This window comes from Eublepharis macularius, chromosome 6, assembly GCF_028583425.1.
Source record: "Eublepharis macularius isolate TG4126 chromosome 6, MPM_Emac_v1.0, whole genome shotgun sequence".
NCBI lineage: Eukaryota > Metazoa > Chordata > Lepidosauria > Squamata > Eublepharidae > Eublepharis > Eublepharis macularius.
This window is the reverse complement of record NC_072795.1, coordinates 9,033,758-9,061,060: the sequence shown is the minus strand read 5'-3', so window position 1 is coordinate 9,061,060 and position 27,303 is coordinate 9,033,758. Positions and strand designations below refer to the sequence as shown.

The 27,303-nt window shown below is 43.3% G+C and overlaps 1 protein-coding gene across 1 annotated transcript; it reads right to left on the bottom strand.

Moving 5' to 3' along the window:
• Window positions 1-780: 780 nt before the first annotated feature.
• On the bottom strand, window positions 781-26,509 carry LOC129332244 (cytochrome P450 2J2-like). The gene is made up of 8 exons (XM_054983207.1): window positions 26,347-26,509; window positions 22,158-22,307; window positions 18,119-18,279; window positions 12,589-12,765; window positions 7,732-7,879; window positions 4,539-4,726; window positions 2,552-2,693; window positions 781-973 (listed from the first exon to the last, which is right to left on the bottom strand). Exons 1-8 carry the CDS (start codon window positions 26,507-26,509, stop codon window positions 783-785), a joined length of 1,320 nt encoding a protein of 439 aa, XP_054839182.1. The 3' UTR covers window positions 781-782.
• Between the last annotated feature and the right edge of the window lie 794 nt (window positions 26,510-27,303).

The window sequence follows — 27,303 nt, the reverse complement described above, 5'->3', positions numbered from 1 at the left end:
CAAGAGTCCAGTAGCACCTATTGACGAACAATATTTGTGGTAGGGTATGAGCTTTCATAAGCCACAGCTCACTTCTTCAGAAACACAATTTTTTAACTTAGCCCTGTGTCACAGAGTGTCACAGCAGTACTGCAGCCCAAGCTCTGCTCACGACCTGAGTTTGATCCTGGCAGAAGCCGGGTTCAGGTAGCCACTCAAGGTAGACTCAACCTTCCATCCTTCCAAGGTCAGTAAAATGAGTACCCAATTTCCTGGGGGTAAATTTAGATGATTGGGGAAGGCAATGGCAAACCACCCTGTAAAAAGTCTGCCAAGAAAACCTCATGGTGCGACATCCCCCCCAATGGGTCTGTAATGACTCCGTGCTTGTACAGGGGACTACCTTTACCTTTATAGGTGCTACTGAAAATTTGTGGTAGGGTATGAGCTTTCGTGAGCCACCACTCACTTCTTCAGATACTATTCAGTTCACCTAAAATTGTGTGTACAAAAGAAGCTAAGAAATTAATGTTATCCAACGGTTTATTTACCAAATACATTCACTTTTTGTCTTCTAAAGGCATGCAGAGAACATTTCCAGTGACAGTCATTGATTCTGCAGCCCAAAGCATCACAGATCAGCTTTTCTAAACACAGCATCTGCCAAGTGCTAATGGAATGGAGAAGGACACTAGGGCAGAGTGAACCTAACATTTCACAGTGGAATTTCAGTCCAACTCAAGTGAAAAAGAATGAAGGAGAAATTAACAGTAACATATAAGCTACTCTGGTACATTTACATCTTAAGAAGCTTTGTAACGAGGAACAGCGCAGAGCTTATGTAGACAAGTTTGTACTCCTATCCCTACTTTAGGTTCTTTGCTGAGTTCCTTCATTTCTTGCGGCAACTGAAAGGTGAATGCCCTCAGCAGGCTGGTGAAGAAGATGAAGAGCTCAATCTTTGCCATCTGCTCTCCCAAGCACACACGGGACCCTGTAAAGGAAAGAAGGGAAGGCAGCAAGTGAGTAACATCTATTCCACTGACTCACCCTTAGTATCTGCTTCTGCACAGTAAACAGTGTGAAACTGGAGGGGGAATTTGGGTTGGTGGACAAAGGCTTCCCTGCAGCTTCCAAAGGGAGCATGGGGCTGTGCACATAAAGCTATCTTATATGAATTAGAACTTCGGTCCATCAAAGTCAGCATTGTCAATGCAGATTGAGAGCGGCTCTCCAGGGTCTCCAGTAGAGATCTTTCACAACACCTTCTGCGTGGAAATTCTGCGGTTTCATTATGAATTTTAATGTAAATTATATGTTTTATTGCTGTAACCCGTCCTGAGCCCACTCGCAGGGAGGGTGGAATAGAAGCCCAACAAACAAACGAACGAACGAACGAACGAATGGACGGATGAACGAACGAACGAACAAAACAAACAAACAAACAAAAACAAACAAACAAACAAACAAAAACAAATTCTATTTGGTTTCTCATCAATTTATCTTGGAGATTTTTCACTCTGCGATAGTGTTGATTTCCTTATCTGTAGAGTTTTGCCTGTTGTGCCGCTGTAATATGATTCAAAGGATAAAAGCAGTCTGGTGGAGGAAAGATATGTTCAGACAAGGCCTGTCTTGTGTTTAATTGTTTGTTTAATGACTCACCTTGTTCTAAATTTTTCAACCATGCTCATAGTATTTAAATAAATAAATAAATACATTACTTCTTAAATATCTAAATCGAATCTTCCTCTTCATGAAGGAGGAATTGATTGAAACTGACTCAAATTTCTAAAAAGTAGAATAGAAAAGGATTGCTGGATTTCAGGGAGAAATTCCGCAAAGAGAATGTTACAATGAAATCCCAAGCAGAGTTACTCCAGTCTAAGCCAATTGAAGTCAATGGGCTTAGACTGGAGTAACTCTGCTTAGGACTGCAGTGTACGAGAATTTCACTTAACAGCCCTAGTACTCCATTCCCAAAGCACGAGGTAGGTGTGGAGACTGGCCTGGAGTTGCACAGCAAGCCTTTGTTGTGAAAGTCAGCACAGATTCCAGCCCACAGGCAGCCTACTAAAGAAGAAGAAAACATAAGGCTGCATCTACACTACAAAGATATTTTAATTCATTTCCCCAGTGATTGCAAGCTGAAACGTTTGCAGTAAAAGCCAGCTTTGGAAAGATACTGTAAGGATGGAGGCAAATTTTTGCAAGCTGAATGTCCCAGGTTCGTCCTTGACATCTCAAGTTAAAAGGAGCTCAGGGAAAGCCTTCCGAATGAGAATTGTCAGTCAAAGTGCACAGTATTAGGCCAGTATAAGAGCTGTAGAATATTATGGGAAAGAGAAATGAATTTCTGTTATCTGCATGTTCAAAATGTTAGCTGTATGAATTTACCTTTAGGTGGCTTCTTCCACCAATTAAGCAATTATATATTTGACAGATGGTTTAGGCAATTCACTGGCTACTCTCTAACTCTTCCCTAGGTGGAATAAATTATCCATTATTGTTAGGTCTTTGACCAATCACATAAAGATGACATTCATGAACAAGTTTGGAGTTCTCTACTTACCAGCTCCAAAGGGCAGGAATTCTTCTCTAGCCACAAAATTTCCATCCTTATCCAAAAAATGATTTGGGTTGAACTGTTGAGGAGTCTCCCATTGCTTGGGATCAAGAAGAACGGAGCGAAGATCTGGAATAACGTAGGTCCCCTGGAAAGAAGAACCAGTTGACTAAGGAAGCATCTAGGTCACTGCATTTCATTGTGGGTTGCTGGTGTTGATCCAATCCATGGAAGCCAGACAACAGGAACAGGGATGGAGCAAACTACTTTAGGAAATGACACTATCATTTCATAGAATCATAGAGTTGGAAGGGGCCATACAGACCATCTAGTCCAACCCCCCTGCCCTTTGGAGGAAGCAGGGCTAGGAATGCTGTGAATTTTGGCAACTAGTCCATCAAGCGGGCTTATCCTATTCAGTGGGTCTGATTGTGATGAGCTGTACATGATTATGATGAGCTGAACTTCGCTTGCATGGCAAATGTCAGAATCAGTTGGCAGCTTTACATTAGCTTTTTTTGTGTGGCTTCTAGTTATACTCAGGGTTTTTTTTTTCTGGGAAAAGATGTGGCAGAACTCTCAAGAGGGAAATGAGGGAGAAACACATGGGAGTCTTTGAAATAATATTGTTTTCACGTGCTATTGCCGAGTATTTTTAAGAGGCGCCGGAACTCCGTTCCACTGTGTTCCCGCTGAAAAAAAGCCCTGATTGTACTATTTGGGAGATCTCCAAGCATAATTAAGAGATGGATACACTTCCTGGTAAACCAGGTGGTTCTGAATCCAGGAGAACATGTGGAATGGAGACCTGAAAGAGGGAGTATTGTTTAGGGGCATGTGTTTTTATTCGCTTCTCAATACCACACCCTATATAGAAACCGTCTGTGCATTCACGTAGTTCAGTGGGAAGGGAAGCCAATGCTTGAGTTCCTGGAAAAGTGAGATATTGGGGGGGAAACAGTGCCTTGATTAGTGTTGAAAATTAGCATAAAGACATTTAAAAGTTCCTTAACCAGGCAATGTATATGTGTGCGTGTGGGGTGAAATTTCCCTGTCCAAGAACCAAGAGACGAAAGTGGAAGACAGTTTGTATGTGGGGAGGATGCTGAAACGGAGCCAACATTTGAAGAAGTTCATTGTGGAGTTTCTAGTACAGAAATGAAGCCCCAAAATGGGGGGGGGGGAATACTTGGTGTGAAAGCAGCCATGAAGAAAGTACAACTGCCATGCTGCTTTGCTTAACTGTGCATGCATGAAAACTGATTGTGCATGTGTGCCGTTGTACTTGACATGTAGCCACTCAACAAACTCCAATGGATGGCTTGGTGATTGCTCAACCCAATAACAGGAGGAGGAGGAGGAGGAGAATAAGAAGAGTTGGTTTTATACCCCACCCTTCATTACCCGATGGAGATTTGGGAGTCTCAGAGCGGCTCACCTTCCCTTCCTCTCCCCATAACAGACTCCTTGGCCATTTCCACATGGCTTACCACTGCTCGTAACAACCCAGAAGATCGCACAAAAATGCAGAAGATCGCATTTTCTCACACGAGATTTGCATGACATCATGTGACATCGCGCAAATCTCGTGCGAGAAAACGCGATCTTCTGCATTTTTTGCGCGATCTTCCGGGTTGTTAAAAGCAGCGGTAAGCCATGTGGAAAAGGCCCTTGTGAGATAGGTGGGACTGAGAGTGCTCTAAGAGAGCTGTGACTGACCCAAGGTCACCCAGCTGGCTTCAAGTGGAGGAATGGCAAAATCAAACCCAGTTCTCCAGGTTACACTTCTGCCACTCTTAACCACTATACCAAACTGGCTCTCAATCAATGATCAATCCGTGATGTAAACTTAACCTGCATCTCAAAGTAGTGCAAGATTCTTGCTCTTTAGGAAGTTTTACACAGAAAGCTTATCTACAAATACAGCTCTTGAATGCTCCCTTTGATAGACATTGCTCTTGAGATATTAGAGTATAGCTGTAACAATGTATACCTTTGGAATGAAAAAACCCAATATGTTCACATCCCTTGTGCATTGTCTGGGGATGCCAAATAAAAAGATAAACTTGGCACGCTGGATCTCATGAATTACAGCATTGGTGTACGGCAGCTTCTTCCGGTCTTGATAGCTGAATGATTGAGAGGAACCCAAAACCTCGTCCATCTCCTTGTGGACTTTCTCTGAAGAAAATAGTGGGAGTGTAAGCTTTATTCAGGGCTTTGCATTTATTTCACAAGAGTCTGGAAATCGTCAGGATACATCTATTTTAAATTATTCTACGAGGTTCTGTTAGAGAAGCCTGAATATCAGTTATGCTCTAGGCATCAAGAAAGGATCCTGATATCATAAGGAAGATCTATATACTCTATTCAAGAAATAAACTGAAAATCTGAAAAATGAAGCAAAACTAAAGTTGCATGCATTCAGAACTACTGATTCTGCCTTTCCTGGAATTTTGTACATTACTTGAGTATGTGACAGAGAAAGACAGCTGGAATTTCAAGAAATCCTGATATAATCTCTCTAACAAAAAACATGAGAAATGACCCATTCAGTTCTCTCTGGTGATCAGATCAGTTGTCTCTATTATGTGCTGTTAGGTCACTTCTGACTTATGGTGATCCTATGAATTAATGACCTCCAAAACATCCTGTCATTGACAGCCTTGCTCAGGTCTTGCAAACTGAAGGCTGTGCCTTCCTTTATTGAATCAATCTATCTCATGTTGGGTCTTCCTCTTTTCCTGCTGCCTTCCACTTTCCCTAGCATTATTGTCTTTTCCAGTGAATCTTATCTTCTCATGATGAGATCAAAGTATGATAGCCTCAATTTCATTGTTTTCACTTCTAAAGAGAATTTAGTCCATCCCCTGTTGCCTAGGAAACTGATTGATTGGCACCAGGCTGTCTGCAATGACGAACCAAAAAATGAACCAAATGAACCAGCCTAAAGTTTGTGGCGGTTCATCAGAAATGGGTTCTGACGAACCACTGGTTCGCGAACCACGAACTGGTCTGGTTTGTGCTTAAATTTGCTTCGTAATTTGGTTTCTGCCCATCTCTATCTAGAACACAATTATTTGTCTTTAGGGCAATCCATGGGATCCGTAAAACTCCTCTGCAACATTTCAAATGAATAAATTTTCTTCCTTCAGCTTTCTTGATTGTCCAACTTTCACATCCATACACAGTAATGGAGAATGCCTTAGTATGAATTATCTTGATCTTTGTCTCCAGCGGCACATCCTAACACTTAAAGATTTTTTCCAGTTGCTTCATGGTTGTGCTTTATAATTAACCTCTGAAAGGGGAATGCCTCCAGAAAAGGCAGAAAAAGAAATATGCTGGAACACTGCCACAGACTCCTGGTTGTGCAGGGACAAGTGTAAAGATGAAGAAATGGGGTGGAACTGAATGAGGTCAAGTTATGATTGCCAACACCATCTCCAAGAATTCTTGGAGATTTGGGGGCAGTACTTGGGGAGGGTGGAGTTGGAGAGTTTAGAATTTGGGAAGGGGAGGGAGCTCAGCAGGAATATGACATCTCACCTGGATGTTGGCAATCTTAGGTCAATTGCTGTCAGGCCTGCATCCCTTATACCAATCTCCACATTCTATTAATTTGCCTTTAAGCTGATGGATGGGGCTGTATCATTATTTCCACTTCAAAACTGATTCATCAGACGCACTTGGAAAGGATGCGATGGAGATAATGCGTCTCCGTCGCAGCCCCTGAGAAAGCAAGGTCTGCGAAACAAAATCGGCTAGTGTTTTTTCGGGCTGAGTGGGAGGGGTGGCTTCCCTGCTTGGAGCAGAAGAGATTTCTACATCTTGGCTATCTTGCTTACGGCACGTCAGGGAAAGAACACCTCCCATGAGAAGTTATTCTATATTGTATTGTCGAAGGCTTTCACGGCCGGAGAACGATGGTTGTTGTGGGTTTTCCGGGCTGTATTGCCGTGGTCTTGGCATTGTAGTTCCTGACGTTTCGCCAGCAGCTGTGGCTGGCATCTTCAGAGGTGTAGCACCAAAAGACAGAGATCTCTCAGTGTCACAGTGTGTCACACTGTGACACTGTATCCTCAGGATACAGTGAAGCCTCCCGCCATTAGCATTCCACACCCTGGGAAACTCTTACAGGATGACTCAGCTCAACCCCACCCCTCCTGAGTAGATACAAATAACCTACTTCTTTTCCACACTGTGACACCGAGAGATCTCTGTCTTTTGGTGCTACACCTCTGAAGATGCCAGCCACAGCTGCTGGCGAAACGTCAGGAACTACAATGCCAAGACCACGGCAATACAGCCCGGAAAACCCACAACAACCATTATTCTATATTGTGTTGAAATAGAAACCGGACTGTGCGTTAGTGACGGACAGTACTTTGGAGTGACTTGGATGATATGAAATTATATTGATACAGACAACTTTAAGCATTTTGATAGGGGCTGGAAACTGGTTTTTCTTTTTGGATGTAAGTGGCACGCTGGGCTAGGTAAGCTGTTGGCCTGTTTTAGTACAAGGCTAGCAGCTAGCCACCTCAGAGCAGAACCACAAGTGACAAAAGGCACAGATTGGACACTTGTCAGCTTCCCTCAAGTTTTGATGGGAAATGTAGGCATCCTGGTCTCGCAGCTTCGCTCTCTGACTGCTGTCCAATGGACTTTTCAACTGTCACTTGTCCAACATTCTGCCAAGTTGCCTACATTTCCCATCAAAACTTGAGGGAAGCAGACAAGTGTCCAACCTGTGCCTTTTGTCACTTGTGGTTCTGCTCTCAGTTTCAGGGAGAGACTGTGGATCAGTGGTTGAAATATGTTTTCATAAAGCAACTCAGAATAAAATCGGGGGCTGTACGTCACAGTAGACAATGCTGACTTTGATACACCTGTGGTCCGTAGAAGACAGTTTCACTTGTGCATTTTTGTGAAATTGGGTCAGCAATATATGCATATACAGCGCTCATCATCCATCCCCCAATTGCCCTCATCACTAAAGATGTTAGTGAAGCAGGTAACTGGCCACCTGCTTCATTTCAAGTGTGAAGTCAGAGGAACTAAAAGAGAATTGGATTGTGCTTCCCCTGCGATATCAAGTGGGTCACATTTTTAACGATCTATTAATTAAAAAGAAAAGCAATAGTATGAGTGGTCTCTGTTCACATCATACAAGACTTACTCACCTTGGATATCTGGGTGAGTTGCCATGAGGAGCAATGCCCATTGCAGAGTACTGGTGGTGGTGTTTGTTCCGGCAATAAAAAGGTCAAAAATACACTGAGCCAGGTTCTCTTCATCATAAGTAGAGTTGGGGTCCTTCTTCCTCTGTTGCTGAAAAATAAAATGGAATTTGCCTTACAGGCATTCATTGCTTGTACCAATGCACCAGCCAAACTCACAGAACTGTATACTATTTATTAAGATACTAGCAACAAAGCCTGTTGTGGGAAAAAATACAATGGGCTCTAGAAAGGGGAGGGTGGGCAGGTGGGTGTTGCCACCGGTTCTGCTCCTGATCCTGGCCAAGTGAAGGAGGTGGGCATTGTTCCGTGCCTGATCCCGGCCAGGTGAAGGAGGCGAGAATTGCTCCACTCCTGATACTGGCAGGGTGAAGGAGAAATGGTTATTACCTCCTGCTCTGTGCCAGATCCTGTCTGGGTGAAGGCAGGGGTGGGCATTGCAACATGCTGTCCTGATCCCAGTCAAGTGAAGGGAGAGTGGGCATTGCCTGCTGCTCTGCACCAGATTCCGGTTGGGTGAAGGGGGGTGGGTATTGCTGCCTGCTCCATGCTTGATCCTGGCTGAGTGAAGAGGGGCAGGCATTGCTGCCTGCTCCAAGCCTGATTCTGGCAGGTTGAAGGCGGGGGTGGCCATTGCCACCTGCTCTACTCCTGACCCCAGCCGAAGTGAAGGGGGGCAGGAATTGCCACCTGCTCTGCTCTTGATCACAACTGGGTGATGGCAGGGTGGGTATTGCCACCTTCTCTGCTCCTGATCACAGCTGGCTGAAGGTGGGGGGTGGGCATTGCCACCTGCTCCACTCCTGAACCCACAGTTTGGGAAAATACAAAAAAGGATTATATACAAGGTATATTGAATAATGGTATATAAATAGAAAATAAAGTGCAATGTGTCCAAGTACTAACTTTCTAAATAAATACAGTCCAATAAATAATCTGCCTTTCTTGCTGAGACTCAAAGTAGATTACAACTAAAAACAATGCAGTAAAGACTGGACAATACAAACAGCACTTCTCCATCTTCGCCGCAGCATCAGGGATAGCCCTAAGCCTTGCATGACAGCCTGAGTAAAATCCAAGCCTTTCTTCTCTGTTTTATGTTTATAGTTCAATCAGTTCTTTCCCTTTAATGATCAGTTGTGTGAGAGTGGTGATTACGGAGAGTTGCCACAGATTAGCATCCCACTGCCTTATCTGGATTTAACACAGACGCAGAGGTTATGGAGAAAACAGGGTTGCACATATCTGTAACTATTGTTCATCGAGTTCTTCTGTGCATCCACACATGGGACTGTGCACGCGCAGGCATGCCACCGGAGAATTCTTCATTGCTTTTTAGAGCTCCTAAGGGGACGTTGCTCACAAGCCTCACAGCAACCGTTCTCGCCTAAATGGTCACGTGACCTAATGGCGAGCAACGGCCGCTTCCCTCAGTTCTCCTATGCCACCACAACTCCCAACTATGATTAACCATGGAGTTCACAGTGGGGTAGGAGGGAGGGATGTGTGTTTGCACAGAAGAACTGGATGAACAACAGTTACAGGTATGTGCAACCCTGTTTTCATTGTCATTCTTCTGTGCATCTACACATGAGAGAGTACCAAGCTGAACACAATAAGGAGGCAGGGTGAATCTCCAACTCAATTTTATTAATACATTAGAGCAGTAACTACTGCAGCAAGTGTAATATAGAACAGAACCAAAGGTAAACAACTCGAAACTTTAAAATACAAAAATATCAACTAACGAAGAACAATATGTTCAACAACTAATACTCTATCAGAGTATCACATATAGTAAAACTCATAAAAACAGCCTAATACAGTACATGTCTGTACGGTAAAGATTGCACAGTACCAACAGATCACCTTACATGTTCTGTTTCTCTTTATAACAACAACAAGCACAAGAACATTCGATTTATATACTGCTCTTCAGGATGACTTAACATCCACTCAGAGTGGTTTACAAACTATGCCACTATTATCCCCACAACAACACACCCTGTTTTGTTTCGCCCTTTCCTGCGGTAAGAAAGCATTTGCCAGATTAGAATCCAACACTGCACCAATATAAGAAACAGTTTGAGTGGGTTCAAGTTTGGACTTCTCCAAATTTATTAGAACACCTAGGCGTGCACAGATCCGCACTGCCAGATCCACATCCTGCAGCAGGCTATCCCTTGAAGCTGTCATTATAAGCCAATCATCCAAGCATGGGAATATTGCACATCCCTGTTCTCTAAGAAAGGTCATCACAGGTGCCATGCAATACCCTTGGTGCCATCGACAAACCAAAGGGAAGCACCTTATAGTGAAAAAGCTTGTTTTGGTCAACAAACCCCAAATATTTCTGATGGTTCTTCTTTATGCCAATGTGGAAATATGTGTCCTTGAGGTCAAGGACCACAAACCAATCCCCTTTTTTCAGTAGAGGTAACACCGAAGATAAAATTGCCATTTAGAGACCAAAAAGGCATTGAGGCCCCTTAAATCTAAGATAGGACAAAGGCCTCCATCCTTTTTAGGGACCAGGAAGAAAAGAGAGAGAAAACCTGGACCCGCTGTCTCATAATCTAATTCCCCAATAGCACCCTTAGCCAAGAGGGATTGAATTTCCTCTTCCAGTTCAACCATAGACTGCCATTGATGGCCTAAAGCAATCAGGCAGCTCTGCGAACTCTAACCCATAACCATTATTAATAATAGTTAAACCCAAGCACCAGTTGTTATTGACTCCCGTTCATGGAGAAAAGGTGACAATCTCTCCGAAAAGCTCAGGCTAAAGTTTGCAGGAACCCATCAGAATTGCTTTGCAGCACCCTGAGGACCTTTCTGATGAGTTGAAACTTGAGATGACTGTGGCTTATATTGTTTGAGCCTCCTTGACTGCTGTGGAGCACCATACTGACATTGGGACGCCAACTGTTGCTGGTAGTAGGGACGCTGCTGCTGTCTGCCATAATACTGGGATGGACTATGTCTAGGGAAGTACCTTGCCTTATAGGCTGGTCTTTCTACAGATGCCACCCCTAAGGATTTTGCTGTCTGCCTATTCTCCTTTTTCTTCAAGGCCTCATCCATAGCGCTAGAGAAAAGAGGTCACCCTCGAAAGGAAGATTCTCTATCTTGGTTCTAGTCTCCATTGAAAGAGCCGTGGAATGCAACCACGAGTGCCTCCTAATAAGCACAGCACCTGCCATCCTTCTGGCCAAAGTGTCTGCTGCGTGGCTCCCGGCATTCATTTGCTGTTTTGAGAGACGGATAGCCTCTGTTTGCAGAAGAGACACTATTTTTTTTTTTATTATCTTCACGCCGATCAGTGATTTAAGATGATAACTTTTCCCACAGGTAGAGTTGATATCCTGCCATAATGGTTTGATAATTGGCAATTACGAGCAGATATGGAATATTGATGTCTGCCCATGTCATCAATCTTCCTTCCTTCCTTATCGGGTGGAGTGGAATGAGAACCCAAGCTGCGATGGTGAACCTCCTCCTCCACTATGAGAGAAGATGGAGGGGGGTGCTTCACCAATGCCTGTCAAGTATCCTGCTTGATCTTATACATTTGTTCTATGGGTTTTGACGTAGCAGGCAGCTCTGCAGGTGCCTTCCAGGCCTTGTTTACAATCTCCTCCAAACCTTGAAACATTGGAAACCCCACAGGCGTAGGGGAATCACCATAAATACGGCAAAGCAATTTATCCTTGGCCTTAGGTGTAGCCGAAGACATATCAATGTCCAACACTTTAGCCATCTGGATCACCTATTCTGAGCATATCCGTAGATCTTCAAACGGTGAACTCAAACTCGGACTGACATTATCATCTGGTGAAGGATCTGAAATAGAGTTGGAACCAATGTCAGACCGGTTCCCTTTGCCCTAATCCTCTTCAGAGGTGGATGAAAGCTGCATCTCTTCAGGAAGAGGTGGAGGCAACCATCTATGCTCCTTCAAAGTCGATGGCCTCAGATTCGAGAGACCATAACCCAAAGGAGCTCCCTGCCATTGGCAGTGATATGGGGCTGGAACACAGCAAGCATGGTTCTGAGAGTCCGAGTTCCTCAGAGTGGTGTCGATTCCAATGAGATCGAGCAAGTGATGAAACCTTCAAGGAATGGCCTCAGATCCGATGAGATGATGGATCATTCAAAGGAACTGAGCTCCTACATGGAGGAAACAACCAATCCATCCCATGAAGATCCCTCAGCAGTCGCCGAAGCCTGAACTGCTTTAGGAGCTGACTGAGGTGAATGTTCCTTAAGAGAAGGAGGTTTAAGCACCTCTCCCCCATCCACTACTTTCTGCCACAACGCTGCCTTCAAACACTGAGACCTCTCATGTCTTGCCTTCAGGATAAAGTTCTGGCAGATCTTACATGCTGGCACATTATGCCCCTCACCCAGACACATGATGCAGAGATCATGGGCATCAGTATGGGTCATCTTAGTATTACACTGAGAACAGTGTTTGAAAAGTGCCTTTGAGGCCATACTGAGAGCGGCAAGCAATCGCGTCATCAAACTGGGGATAATAATAACATTGCCCTAAGTGGGGCATTAATCCTTTTAGAAGAGCAGTATATAAGCACACTGTTGTTGTTCTTATTTTTGTTGTTATTATCCTAAAGAATGTTCAAAGCAACTCACAAGTCTAAAGTAAATGTGACTTATTATGCAAAAATGTATAATATTAAAATGAGAATAAAATATTGAAATCTGGAACCACCATGCATAAGTCTAACGATCAACCAGTTGTTGAGTTTATCTAATTTTACATATGAGACAAACACTTACTTTCTCTGTCTGAAGTAAATAGAAATCAATGAAATCCTGTGGTTCGTACACAGTCTGATGTTCCTTATGTTTTTGTACCTCCTTTTTTGCAAATGAAACCACATATTCCAGACATGAAAATGCCTCGTTGTGAGGGCCTGGTAGATGGTCCATGAGCCACGGAAATAGTTCATAGAGCTACAAAGAAGACAAAACTCTCTATCACAAGTAGGTTCACTGAAACAATCTGCAGGACAAATTCATGGTATTTTGTCACTCCAAGCAAGGAACAGCCATAAATAACCTCACCCTCCCCAATTAATTTATGAATAACACAAAATGGATTAATGAAAAATAACTGATGTTCTCCTGGGATATAAAGCAAACTAGCACTACATCTACACTGCCGATGTGAAGGTGAGAGAGAGAGGATTTCCCAAAAACAAAGAGTATTATCTAGTTATTACAGCGTCAGACTATAATTTGAGTGATCTCAGTTCAAATTCCCACTCTGCTAAGGGCCTGGGAGATCCAAAGCTGGGGCTCTTAGAAGCTTGTTAAGTGAGCACACTCAGGGAAGACTCACACATTCTCAGTCTAATCTACTTCAGAGTTCTTGTAAGAATTAAATGGGAAAAAGATAATGATGCATGCTGCCCTGAGTTCCTTACAGGAAGGAGCACTGGATAGATAGAAGTGCACAGGGGAAACAAGAGCAGAATCAATCTTCCCAAATCAACCACTGCAATAGACCAATTTTCTAGATCACCTGGGCCACACAATTTTAGACAACAGTTGCATGTGCTTAAAAGCACAAAAAATATTCATATTGACTGTGAATCAAAGGTCGTTTCCACATGTTCTTAAAGGGACGGCCCACTCACCAAATTCTGGCAACTTTCCCCCTTCACTCCAGATGTCTCTGTTTTCAAATGGTTACAGGATGTTTGGCTTCCATTTTTTCAGTGCCTTTTCTGGGAATGCACTTTCCCACAGTCCCTGAAAAGGCGGTGAAAAAAACAGAAGCCAAACAGCCTGCAATCATTTTGAAAACGGAGACGTCTGGAGTGAAGGGGAAAAACCATCAGTGAGTGGGCTGTCTCTTTAAGGATGTGTGGAAATGGCCAAAGCTAACTGACAAGCAGAAGGTGCCTTACAAGAGCCTAAAGAGTCCTGTAGCACCTTTAAGACTAACCAATTTATTGGACACATGACCTGAGGGCATGGCTGCCTGAAGCTTCCCCGGCTGGGAGAGGCAACACAGCTTTAATTAACAACTGGAGAGGCACTACGGTTGATACATCGTTCTAGATAAAGAGGGATCAATAGTTTATCCACATGGGCTCTGTTTGACAGCTCTGTTGAAGGTCTTATCACTCAGATTTGTGCTAAGTGGTGAAAGGAAATTTGAGGCTGTTTGAAGACGCAGAGAATAACTAGGTGCCAAACACCTAAGGTGGACAGAGTTCTTCTCCAAGTTTAATTTTACACTAAAGCACCTCCCTGGCAAATCTAACTTCCTGGCAGATGCCCTCTCGCGTATGCCTCAACATGAGAGCCAGAGAGAGGAAGTAATAGACACAATGTTTTCACCAGCCCAGTTAGGGGGCAGTGACCACCCAAAGCCAAACAAAAAAATTAAAGGAAGCTGCTCCCTCCACGAACTGGGAGGAAAGAGCAAAAGAGGAGGCAGAAAAAGGAGAGGCCTTACCCAAAGATGAATTGCAGAAGGGAGAGGGTGGTGGCTGGTATCGACAGGGTAAATTGTTTGTTCCAGCAAGTTTGAGGGGGGAGGTGTTGAAACAATGTCATGATTCCAAGTTGGCTGGCCATTTTAGATATTTAAAAACATTGCATCTAGTGCAAAGACAATTCTGGTGGCCAAACTTGAGAAGGGAAATTTCTCAGTATTTATCCACTTGCCAAGTGTGTTTGATGGGGAAAAGCAGAAGGGGTAAACCACCTGGTCTTCTGCAGCTCTTAGAAACCCCCTCCCGGCCATGGGCTGTGGTCTCAACGGACTTTATTACTGACCTTCCCCGCTTGAAGGGAAAGACTGTAATCTTGGTGGTGGTTGATTTGTTTCCTAAGCAAACTCATTTCATTCCATGCTCCAAAATTGCAAAGAAACTAGCCACCGTCTTTATGAAACACGTGGTCAGGCTGCACTCATTTCCGGATAAATTAATATCCAATAAAGGAGTCCAGTTCGTTGTCAACTTCTGGCAGGAGCTACTACAAGTGGCAGGGATTTAACAGGGAATTAGCTCCATCTATCATCCCAAGACTGACGGGCAAACCGAAAGGGTTAATCAAGTGCTGGAACAGTTCTTTCGGTGCTACATTAATTACCAGCAAGCCAACTGGACTGATTTTCTAGTTTTTGCAGAATATTGTTATAACAACTCGGTGCACAGTTCCACTGGTGCCTCCCCTTTCATGGTAGCACATGGCTACAAGGGCACAGCTATACCATTTGTGAAAACCCCAGACACCAACAAACAAGGGGATCTGGGAGAACAGTGGTCTAAATTAACGACTCAATGGGGGTGATTAAAAAGACTGGAAAAATTAAAGAGGATTTTTTAAAAAAAAAACGCTGACAAAAAAAGATCTGAGTAGATGTGCTTTCTTGTTCCGAAATGTTTCCACTGGAAAAAAAGATCTGTCCCATGGAAATTACAAGTGGGAGACTATGTGTACATCTCCACTAAACATCTAAGGGGGAAGCAACCCAGTAAAAAGCTGGGGTGGAAATTCCTAGTTCCATTCCAAGTTAAAAAAATAATTAATCAAGTGTCTGTAGAGGTAAACCTACCTATGAACTTAAAGAATGTCCACCCAGTATTTCATTTCAACCTCCTGAAGAAAGCTCCCCAACCTGATAAATGGCATCTGGACAGCGGAGTCCGCCCCCCCCCCCATGGTGGATGGATGGACAGCTGCACCATGAAGTGAAAGACATTCCAGACTCAAAATGGGGAGAACTGTTCTACTTGATTCGTTGGGTACATTTTGATGAAAGTCAGAGGGAATGGGTAAAAGCTTCAGGTGTAAATGCCCTGAAGCTTGTACACAAATTTCACAAGGCTTACCCTAATAAACCAGGTCCAATATGAGGGGGGAGACCTTCTTGGGGAGGGCAGTACGTCATATATGCCTGTCTGCATATCTGCCATGAATGTATTCTGTGTTACATGCTGGTCCTCTGAGGGCATGAGAAGTTTCTTACTGATGTTAAGCCAGTAAATTATTTTGCAAGTATTTACTTTCTCTTTCCCCATCACCTCCAGCAAATGTCCTTGAATGCCGGCTGCGGCTGGCTTGAAATGTATCCTTCTTGGGAACTGAGATGATTTCATTCTTTGTTCTGTCTAGCCTAAACCTAGATTTTCCTCTTCATCCAACCCCCCCGACTCCTTCACGCCCAAACTTTAACAGTCCCTGTCCTAATGGCGGAAATCTTCCCTATAACTAACACTACCAACCCCATTTATGTCACTTCTGCCAATAATGTTGTCTGAGCACCTTGAACTTGGTGGATCTCTAATAAAGTTACTTCAACCAATAAACCTGCATGTTTACTGTGGAGAGCTTGGGGATCTACTAGCCAAGAGCTTTGTTTAAGTGATGAACATGTTATTTCCAAAATGTATACGTTGTTTCCAAAATGTATAAGTTGTTATTGAAATTTGAAACAGAAGAAGAATCTGTGAAAGATCGTATAGTAAAATGGGCTAAAAATTTTGGGTATAACATACTGCTGTATCAGTGGGAAAATATCTGGGTAAAGGGGCTTAAATTTACTTTGAGTGTTAGACTTAAAGAAAACTTTTATAAAATGATGTATCGGTGGTATATGTCTCCTGACAAATTAGCTAAAATGAGTACAGGTAAGTCAAACAAATGTTGGAAATGTGAGAAACAAGAAGGAACATTTTATCATCTTGGGTAGACTTACCATAAAGCTAAAAAAATTTGGATTCAAATTCATATGATAATACAAAAAATATTAAAGACTACTATACAGTTTAAACTGGAAGCCTTTTTGTTGGGATTAATGAATAAACAGTTGGAAAACCAGCATCATATTTTATTTTTATATATGATTACAGCAGCTATGCTTTTGTATGCGCAAAAATGGAAAAGTAAAGAATTGCCTTCAACTGAGGACTGGACTATGAAAATGAGTTAGCAGAGATGGCCAAGCTTACAGCTTTGATCGGAGATAAGACATTGTCTACTTTTTTGGCTAACTGGAAACCCCTTATTGACTTTCTGCATGAAATGAGGAATAGTAATTTGATGATCTGTGGTTTTCATTTTTAAGAAGATAAATCTGGGAAAAAATAAATAGAATGAGGCAGTAGTGGAAAAGGAAATCTTGGGGAGATTAAAATTTAAAGTATGATGTTTGCTAAAACAAGGTAAGTGTTGTAGAGAAAAATAGAAATAAAATATGTATTGTTTTCCTTTATTTTTAATTTCTGGGGTTGTTTTGTATGCTTCTTTTACTATCTCTTCCTTTTATTTCTTTGCCCTTTATATTGGACTTTTAACTCTATTTTTAAAAAAAAAAGACTAACCAATTTATTCATAGCATAAGCTTTCGGGAGCCACAGCTCTCTTTGTCAGATGCTGTGGTATACAAAATTCATAACCTTGTTGGACTTCTGAGCTATCTGATTGGACACTGTGGGAAATAGGATGCTGGAACATTGGTATGATCCATCATGGACTCCTGCTCTTATGTTCTTATGCTCATTGTGCATGAAATAGCAGCATCTGGAGTGCACCATTGTTTCTCTCTAGCAAGGGAAAAAATGCATGCAACATTTTATCCTTTGTATTGTCGAAGGCTTTCACGGCTGGAGAACGATGGTTGTTGTGGGTTTTCCGGGCTGTATTGCCGTGGTCTTGGCATTGTAGTTCCTGACGTTTCACCAGCAGCTGTGGCTGGCATCTTCAGAGGTGTAGCACCAAAAGACAGAGATCTCTCAGTGTCACTGTGCGTACACTCAGTGTACTGTGACACTGAGAGATCTCTGTCTTTTGGTGCTACACCTCTGAAGATGCCAGCCACAGCTGCTGGCGAAACATCAGGAACTACAACAGGAACTACCACAGCAATACAGCCCGGAAAACCCACAACAACCATTTTATCCTTTCTCCCACATTTTCTCCTTTATGCCATAATGTTAAATTGAATAAAGTGATTACCAGTAAAATGGAACAGTTTATTAATGAAGGCAATTTAAAGCAAGTGTTCATAAACACTTCGCAGTATAATTTGGCATTTGTTTTTAACAATTGCCATGTGTATTGCTCACGTCCACTATATATCTGTAGTACCAAGCATAAAAGCTGGCTAGCTTCATGAGGCAATATAAATTCATATGTTGTTAAAATCTCAAGTGTAGAGGATAGAACTGAGATTCAATTTAAAATGAATATTAATGTCCAAGATTATATTGTTCAAGTGAATGCGGAAGTCTACGACTACAGAGACCAACCTGACACTGTAGGACAGAAAAAAAAAACTACTACTCACACCATGACAGATGCTTGATATAAATCTTAAACCAGTTGTAATGGCTTTCGACAGCTTGAGAAACTCTTCGTCATCAATAGAAAAACGGTATCCAAAAGCCACAGCACAAATCACATTGCAGACGGAATTTTTGATGTGTAGCGAAGGGTCAAAGGGCTGTCCTGAAAATAAAATTATGTGCAGCCGTATCAACTTCTATTCTGCCTTTTTGGTTAACACTAAGAATGAATTAAAGAGCCAATGTCATGGAGCTGATAAGAGGACTGCATTTTGGATGCTCAGATATTAAGCTTATAGTGACCTTAGGGAAGCAGCTTTTTACAGTATAACCTATCTCATGGCATTTTATAAGGATAAAATGGGGTTAGGGGGTTCTGTGTCCCATTCTGAGCTCTCAGGAGAAAACAGCATTGTACAAACATGGTCCCTCCTTACATATACCTTGGAGGATGCTTTGATCAGTGAAGAACCAACTATCGGTGGGCCTTTTTGGTCCTGGCTCCAACTTGGTGGAATTCTCTATCTATTGAAACCAGGGCCCAGCAGGATTTGTTATCTTTCTGCTGGGTCTGTAAGACAGAGATGCTCCACCAGGTATATGGTTAAGGCTGGGCCAGGCCTCTGCCAGCCGTGTAGGAGGAGGAGGTGGATGAGTCAACCCTCCTTATCAAATCTGTCCATCACCCTGTGCGTGTAGTTTTAAAACGAACTAAGCAGCGACTGCTGCCACTGGGGGAAGCTATCTATTGTAATTTTGTATCAGACTGGATGATTTTATAATGCTTTTATATGCTTCCATGGATCCATGTTTAATTATGCACTGTGTTTTAAATGATCTGCCCTGAGCCTGCTTGCAGGGAGGACAGGATAGAAGCTGAACAAAATAAATAAATAAATAAATAAATAAATAAATAAATAAATAAATAAATAAAATACAAAGAGTTCAAGTTTCTACTTTTTTTTAAAGTTCCAGCATACAGTACTTTGCTGAAGAATACATGAGATGCAGGGGCAGGGCCAGGGTTTCTGGCACTCGAGGCTGCCCCTATGCATGAGGGCCCCGGACTGTGTGATGATGTCACTGTGTGTGACGTCATCACACAGCAAGCTGGCCCCATTGGCCAGCGGGCAGCTGAGATGGGGCGCGGAGGCTGCCCACGCTCCCAGTTGGGCACGGCAGGTGGCTAGGGAGGTGCACGTGGGTCCTCCCAGCCCTCCTGCTCCATTGTTCCGCACGCTGCCCTGGACGTCTGCTGCGTCTGGCCCATGGCTGCTGTACCCGGCCGGGGGCATGTGTTGGTGGCGGCAGCAGCACGGGGCGGGAGGGCTGGCAGGCTGCAGCAGCTGTGAGCCAGGCACAGCAGGCAGGTGGGGCAGTGCGTGAGCAGCTTCCCATCCCTCCTGCTCAACCACCAGTGCTGCTGCTGCCAGCTCCGCGGCCCACGCCTCTGCCCCCCAGCGCCCCCTCCAGCAACCCCTCGGGTGCCTCAGCGCTCGAGGTGGGGGCCTGCCTCAGTGGGCGTGCCAGCCCTGACCAGATGATAGCAATGACAATACTTCCTTTGAAACTAGAATTCACTTAACATATTAATGATGGATAAAAAAATTCTCCTTTTTAGGTTACTTTTAAGATTAAAAAGGTACAGCCGGCTGGAGAGGCACTGGGAGAATTTTTTAAAAAGAAGAAAAGTTATTTTATATTTGATAAACACTTCAAGCAGATTATTTCCATTCCAATGGAAAGGTGCATAATCACTCCGATATCTACATGTCCTAGAATAAAAAGGTTCCGATCTGGATCATCCAGGTAGCTTGATTTCGTCAGATATTGGAAGAATTTGGATGGGAGACCACTAAGCAAGGTAAGGGTTGCTACTCAGAGGCAGGTAATGGCAAACCAACTCTGAGCATCTCTTGCCTTGAAAACCCCCACAGGGTGGCCATCAGTCAACTGCGACTTGATGACATGCATGTAGGGTCAAAATAGAGTAGAATGTCTTTAGAAGAAACAGAAGCACTGAACGCATGGTTCAGATTCTTTGTATAGGGCCTGTTTTCTGGAAGATCTTTCTGCTCTCCTCCTTAATTGTGATTTTACTAGGAAACTTTCTAAAATTAAATGTGGAATGGGAGCACATGCAGTTTGCTCCAACTTCTACTTTATTTGCATCTTCTTCCTCCTCACTGTTGACACACATTGACAAAACTGGAAAAAACCTTAATGTGATTGTTAAGTTTGCCAGTTCTGCACCAGAAAATGGCATGAGATTTATGAGGATAGCGCTTGAGGAGGAGGGAGTTTTGGGGACTGATGTGATGTAACTTCTGGGTAACTCTCTAGGAATCCTCTCAATCTCTATGGTTTCTATGGGAAATTCATACAATGTCAACATTTCACTCAATTTTTTTCTTCTGCTTCTCAAATTATCAAGGGTGGGGGAGTGAGACGGGGGCAGGAGATTTCCCACTGCCATTGTGAAAATGGTAAGTCTTATGATTAACAACAACAACAACAACAACAAACATTTGATTTATATACCATCCATCAGGACAATTTAATGGCCACTCAGAGCAGTTTACAAAGTATGACATTATTATCCCCACAACAAAACACCCTGTGAGATGGGTGGGGCTGAGAGAGCTCCAGAGAACCGTGACCAGCCCAAGGTCACCCAGCTGGCTTCAAGTGGAGGAGTGGAGAATCAAACCTGGCTCTCCAGATTAGAGTCCTGCACTCTTAACCACTACACCAAACTGGCTGGATTGTACATATTCCTCAGAGTTCTTTTTTTTTATGCATCAGTAAAAGTTCAGCTGATTCTAGTTGCAATTATATCACACAATCAGATATCACATTAAGATTGCTTTTGCAATGTTTTATTGATGCATATACATGCATTGGTAATGTGGAAGGGGAAAGACATAAATAAATTGAAAGAACATAAAACTAAAACTATAAACTGCAGCAAACTGTAAGTGTATACCGCTTGCTGCAAAATTCAGAGATAGGAATCAAACACTGGAGAATTCTTAATGCATCAGACAAATAACACTAGGAGATCTGGTATTCCAGTGTCTGGGGAGAAACTGGGTATCTGGATTTGGAATTTGGAACTATCCCTAATTCAGATGGCATTTATAGATGTATAGATGATTTAATGTATGTGAAACAGATCAGATTTATAGATGACTTATTGCATGAAAAACAGATCAAGGGGAGTGTATTAAGCACATGGTTTTTCAAGGAGGAATTACCAATTTCTGTGCTGAGGGAGTGATTGTATCACATTCTTTATTAGACCATGATGGTTTCCCCATTGCTGGCACAGCTGCCCATACAGCACAACAGCAATGGAGATTTCACACGGCAGATTTCCCCTCGGTTTCTGCACTCCAGTGCCCCTGCAATGTTCATCTCCTTCCTTCAGTGCTTTACCCTTCTATCTCCACAATGGAAAGCACTAGAAAGTCAGTTTGGTGTAGTGGTTAAGAGCGCAGGACTCTAATCTGGAGAGCCAGGTTTGATTCCCCACTCCTCCACTTGAAGCCAGCTGGGTGACCTTGGGTCAGTCACAGCTCTCTCAGAGCTCTCTCAGCCCCACCCACCTTACAGGGTGTTTTGTTGTGGGGATAATAATGGCATACTTTGTAAACCACTCTGAGTTGGCATTAAGTTGTCCTGAAGGGTGGTATATAAATTGAATGTTGTTGTTGTTGTTATTGTTGTTGTTGTTATTGGGAAAATGAAAGCTGAGAATCCAGAGTGTATTACACATTATTATACTAATAAATGAGATTCAGTTACCAATTCTAAAAAAAACAAAAAGCCCCCAGCTGCTATCCTGGCTTTACTCTGATCTTCCCCAAAACTTCACAGCAAAGCAGGTCTGACGAAAATTGGAGAAAAGCAAGGAAAACCCTCAGAGGTACAAATATTATAATCAAATGAATTAATTCATGCATTCAACAAATAATGAAAAACAAGCAGACCACATTAAGATTGCTCCAGCCTGGGATATGGGTCAGCTACATTTCATACCCTTTGCACGTGCAAAAGTCTCAACAAGCTGGCAGGCCTCGTCTTCTATTTGGCGCTCCATGCCTTTCTTCCCCAGTCCCAGCTTCCGCATGATTATTTGCCCCAACTTCCGCTGCTGCTTCCAGGTGTGGCCATTTGAAAACACAATACCTGAGAACATAAAGAAACAAGGCGGCATAAGTACTCACAAGAATTCAGTAGACATCATCTGGTTTGAGCCACACAGGTACACATATCCACATGTTAACATGGCCGTTGTAGGAAAATTCCAGTGTAACACCACTGTTGCCTGAGTAACCCCATGAGATAATTGGTTTAGACCAGTAGGGCAGGGTTAGAATCTGGAACCCAGCAGCTGAGGAACAGGCTGGCTGCTGGGACCTTGATAACACTTTGCATACTCTTATCTAGTGTTCCCAGGTGCCCACCGGTGGCGGGCAAACTCCAGTATGTCCTAGGAGTAGAAAGTATGCCTGTAGTTTTAAGAGAAGTGCATCCTGGAAGTTGTAGTGCCTCACCCCACAGGGAGTTGTACTGCCTTACTCCATATGTTTGGCAGGCATTCAGAGCCCACCAAAACTTGTTAGGGCCATTTTCTCTTTTGTTCTTTCACATCTGGACAGGGAGATGAGTAAGTCATTGCTTTTTTTCACCGCATACACTGAGTCTACAAAGCCCTATGATGGACCTTTATCCATGAAAGATTCACTCTCTCCTATCATTATTGAGTAGAACTGGGTGAGGAGATTAGAGATGGGCATGAACCGGAAAAAAACCGAACAATGCAGTTCGTGGTTCGTCAAATTTTATAAACCACAAACTTTCACGAACCTGCCCCTGGTTCGCGAACTGGTTCATTTGGTTCATGAAAACGTCACATCCAGGTCAGAAAATAATCACTTCCGGGTCAGCAGAAGCTCTACAGGAAGTCCATCCCCTGTTGCCTAGGAAACTGATTGATTGGCACCAGGCTGTCTGCAGTCACGAACCAAAAAATGAAGCAAACAAACCAGCCTAAAGTTCATGGAGGTTTGTCAGAAATGGGATCTGATGAACCGCAGTTCATGAACCACGAACCGGCCTGGTCCGTGCTTAATTTTGGTTCATATTTTGGTTTGTGCCCATCTCTAGTAAAGAATCCTTGTATGTATGAAGTTACTGCCACATAACTAATCATATGGACCTTGATATAAACCCAGCAGACAAAGGAAGTAAGGGTCTTTGGAGTAGAATTAAGTTCTGAAGAGATATTTAAAAGTGGAAGTCTTGCTAATCTGAAAGACAGAAGTGGCCATTCCGTGCATAAGGAGCAATGTCAGATGGCAGAAAGGTCAAACTGGAGGGGTGAGGAGGAAACAAGAGCAGATTGGTGGATGTGGAATATGGGTGAAACTATTTTTATATAGATCTTAGTGAACTGACTGAAGTTTTTTGTTTAAGCTACCTTGTTTTTATTGTATTTATTACCTTCTGTGATCAGCTCTGAGCCCACGTGAGGGGAGAGAAGAATATAAATTGAATAAAATAAAATAAAAGTGAGTGGAGAGAGAGATCGGGAAAGAGTGGGTACAACAGCATGGAACTGGCTGGTCCACATATAAGGGAGAATTCAAATGTACATCAAATCAGGAGACTCTCTGCTTTGGAAAGCAAAACTAATCCCATGGAACTCAGGAGGAATATTTTAGGCTAATTTAAAGCAAAATATTGTATTGCCGTGGTCTTGGCATTGTAGTTCCTGACGTTTCGCCAGCAGCTGTGGCTGGCATCTTCAGAGGTGTAGCACCAAAAGACAGAGATCTCTCAGTGTCACAGTGTGGAAAAGATGTAGGTCATTTGTATCTACTCAGGAGGGGTGGGGTTGAGCTGAGTCATTCTGTAAGAGTTTCCCAGGGTGTGGAATGCTAATGGCGGGAGGCTTCACTGTATCCTGAGGAGGTTCTTTTGCATATGGATTGGTGCTTGATGTGCTAATCTTCTCTGCAGGGCTATTGTCGGGTGTGGAGTGTTTTGTTGGCCTGGTGTTTTTCAGAACTGGAGCCCATGCTCTGTTCATTCTTAAGGTTTCTTCTTTCCTGTTGAAGTTTTGCTTATGCTTGTGAATTTCAATGGCTTCCCTGTGCAGTCTGACAAAGTAGTTGGAAGTGTTGTCCAGTATTTTGGTGTCCTGGAATAAGATACTATGCCCTGTTTGAGTTAGGCTATGTTCAGCCACTGCTGATTTTTCAGGCTGTCCAAGTCTGCAGTGTCTTTCATGTTCTTTTATTCTTGTCTGGATGCTACGCTTTGTGGTCCCGATGTAAACTTGTCCACAGCTGCAGGGTATACGGTATACTCCTGCAGAGGTGAGGGGGTCTCTGCTGTCTTTTGCTGATCGTAGCATCTGTTGTATTTTTCGGGTGGGTCTGAATACTGCTTGAAGGTTATGCTTTTTCATAAGCTTTCCCATCTGATCAGTAATTCCTTTGATATATGGCAAAAACACTTTTCCTGTAGGTGACTGTTTTTCCTTGGTTGTTTGATTCATCCTGGGTTTGATTGCTCTTCGGATTTCATTTCTGGAGTAGCCATTTGCCTGAAGTGCGTGGTTTAGATGATTAATTTCCTCATTGAGAAAGCGCGGCTCACATATCCGTCTTGCACGATCCACTAATGTTTTCATTATGCCTCTTTTCTGTCGGGGGTGGTGATTGGAGTTTTTGTGTAAGTACCGATCAGTGTGAGTTGGTTTCCTGTAGACCTTGTGACCTAACTGAAAGTTTGCTTTGCGGATGACCGAGGTATCCAGGAATGAGAGTTTTCCCTCACTTTCTTTCTCCATTGTGAATTGTATGTTCAGGTGGATGTTGTTGAGATGATTCAAAAACTCCATCAATTCTTCCTCCCCATGGCTCCAAATGATGAATGTATCATCCACAAACCGGAACCATACACTGGGTTTGTGGGGTGCTGATTCTAGAGCTGTTTTTTCAAAATGTTCCATGTAGAAGTTTGCTATAACTGGGCTGAGTGGGCTCCCCATGGCCACCCCATCCATCTGTTCATAGAATTCGTTGTCCCATTGGAAGTAACTGGTTGTCAGACAATGATGGAATAAGGCTGTTACATCCTCTGGGAAAATCTGATTAATCAGTGCAATAGTGTCTTTTACTGGAACCTTGGTAATAAGGAAATAAGAGGAGAGACAGCCAGGATTCTACGAAAGGCAAAGCTTCCCACCAGCAATATAACACGCAAGGAGAGAAATGCCATCAAGACCCTCAATGCAGATCCAGACATCATCATTCTACCAGCTGATAAAGGCAATGCTACAGTGATCTTGAAAACGGAGGAATACAAAAAGAAGATTAAGGAACTCCTGGACCCCTCCACCTACAAAAAACTAAAACGAGATCCCACTTGCAAAATCACCAGGCTAACAAATGCGCTGATCAAGAATTCCTCACTACATCCCGGCACGCACAGCAAACTATGCAAGACTGAAGCACAGCCACCTAGACTATATGGACTCCCCAAAATACATAAAGATTCAGTCCCACTCCGACCCATTGTGAGTGCCATTGGTTCACCGACATATGAATTAGCTAGACATCTGGCAGATCTCCTGCAGGACCACATCGGGAAAACCTCGTCTTACATCAAAGATTCAGCAGATTTCACCAACAAAATCAGTTCTCTGAAACTCAATCCACAAGACATACTTGTCAGTTTTGATGTTGTATCCCTGTTTACCAAGGTTCCAGTAAAAGACACTATTGCACTGATTAATCAGATTTTCAGTTTTGTGGCTAATGGCATAGCTGATAAATGCCGGACAATTCTAATTTCCAGAACTTAAGGGCCATTTCACTCCAGTCTAAAAATAGCATGATACTCACAGAAGGCTGCTGGCTTCCTTGCATGATTTTTGACACAAAAATGGAGGCAGGCAGTGATGATGGCACTTTCGCGGCTGTCTGCCTCCATTTTTTAAATGGACGGCATCAAAAATCATGCGAGGAAGCCGGCAGCCTTCTGTGAGTGTTGCAGTATTTTTAGTCTGTGGGGAAACGGCCCTTATGGGGAAGAGAACGCTCCAACTGACTGAGACTTCCGGAACTTTCTTTTGCTTGATGATCTTCCAGGATTTCTCTGGGGAGGAGCCAACTACCGTCTTTTATTCTTCACCCCTCCCCTAAAAAATGCTTACCTTTTTCTTTTGTGATAACTCTAAGGAAAGGAGTCATTGGTCGCTCAGAGAAGCTTTCTGATTGGTTTATCAGCCCTTCTTTTACTGCTTGGAATCCAGAAAGAAAAACCACGGGCTTAGGCCCCATCCAGATTGTGTAAATATTACCATATTCTTCTGCCATCTGCCATTAAAAGAAACAAGGGCCACGTTACATTCAAACAGGGTTACCAGCCTCCAGGTGGGACCTGAAGTTCTCCTGGGATTACAAATGATCTCCAGTCTACAGATACCAGTTCCCCTGGAGAAAATGGCGGTTTTGGATGGTGGAATCCATTGAGTTACGTCCCTGATGAGCTCTGTCCCCTGCCCAAACCCCACGCTTCCCAGGCTCCGAGGCTGAATTAATATGAATATGTGTATGTCACCCTTCCAAATATCTTTGGCTCCTTGCCATGGGCATCTCTCTTCTCTGCCTGTTCTCTCTCCCCATTGGCCTTTCCCCCTCAAAGTCATGCTTCATCTTATCTACCCTTTCTTCTCCTAGGGATACTTTTACATCTAAGCTTCCTTTTATAGCCCCTAGATATTCCTTTAAAACTCCCCAGCAGCCCCATGCCAATCTGAGGGCCAAGCTACAAGTGACGAATGACACTTGAACGGCAAGTGAATTGCATGGAGGTCAAGTGAACAGGGAGAAATACACTTGCCGTTCAAGTGTCATTTGTCACTTGTAGCTTTGCCCTAAGATTGCAACAACTAAGCTGATCACCATTACAGACTGGAGGGAGAACCAGTCAGAGCCAGAGCCTCAGAGCCAAGCTACAAGTGACGCCTGACACAGGTTGGACACATGTCAGCTTCCCTCAAGTTTTGATGGGAAATGTAGGTGTCCTGGTCTTGCAGCTTGGCTCTCCGACTGCTGTCCAATGGACTTTTCAACTGTCACTTGTCCAACATTCCGCCAAGCTGCCTACA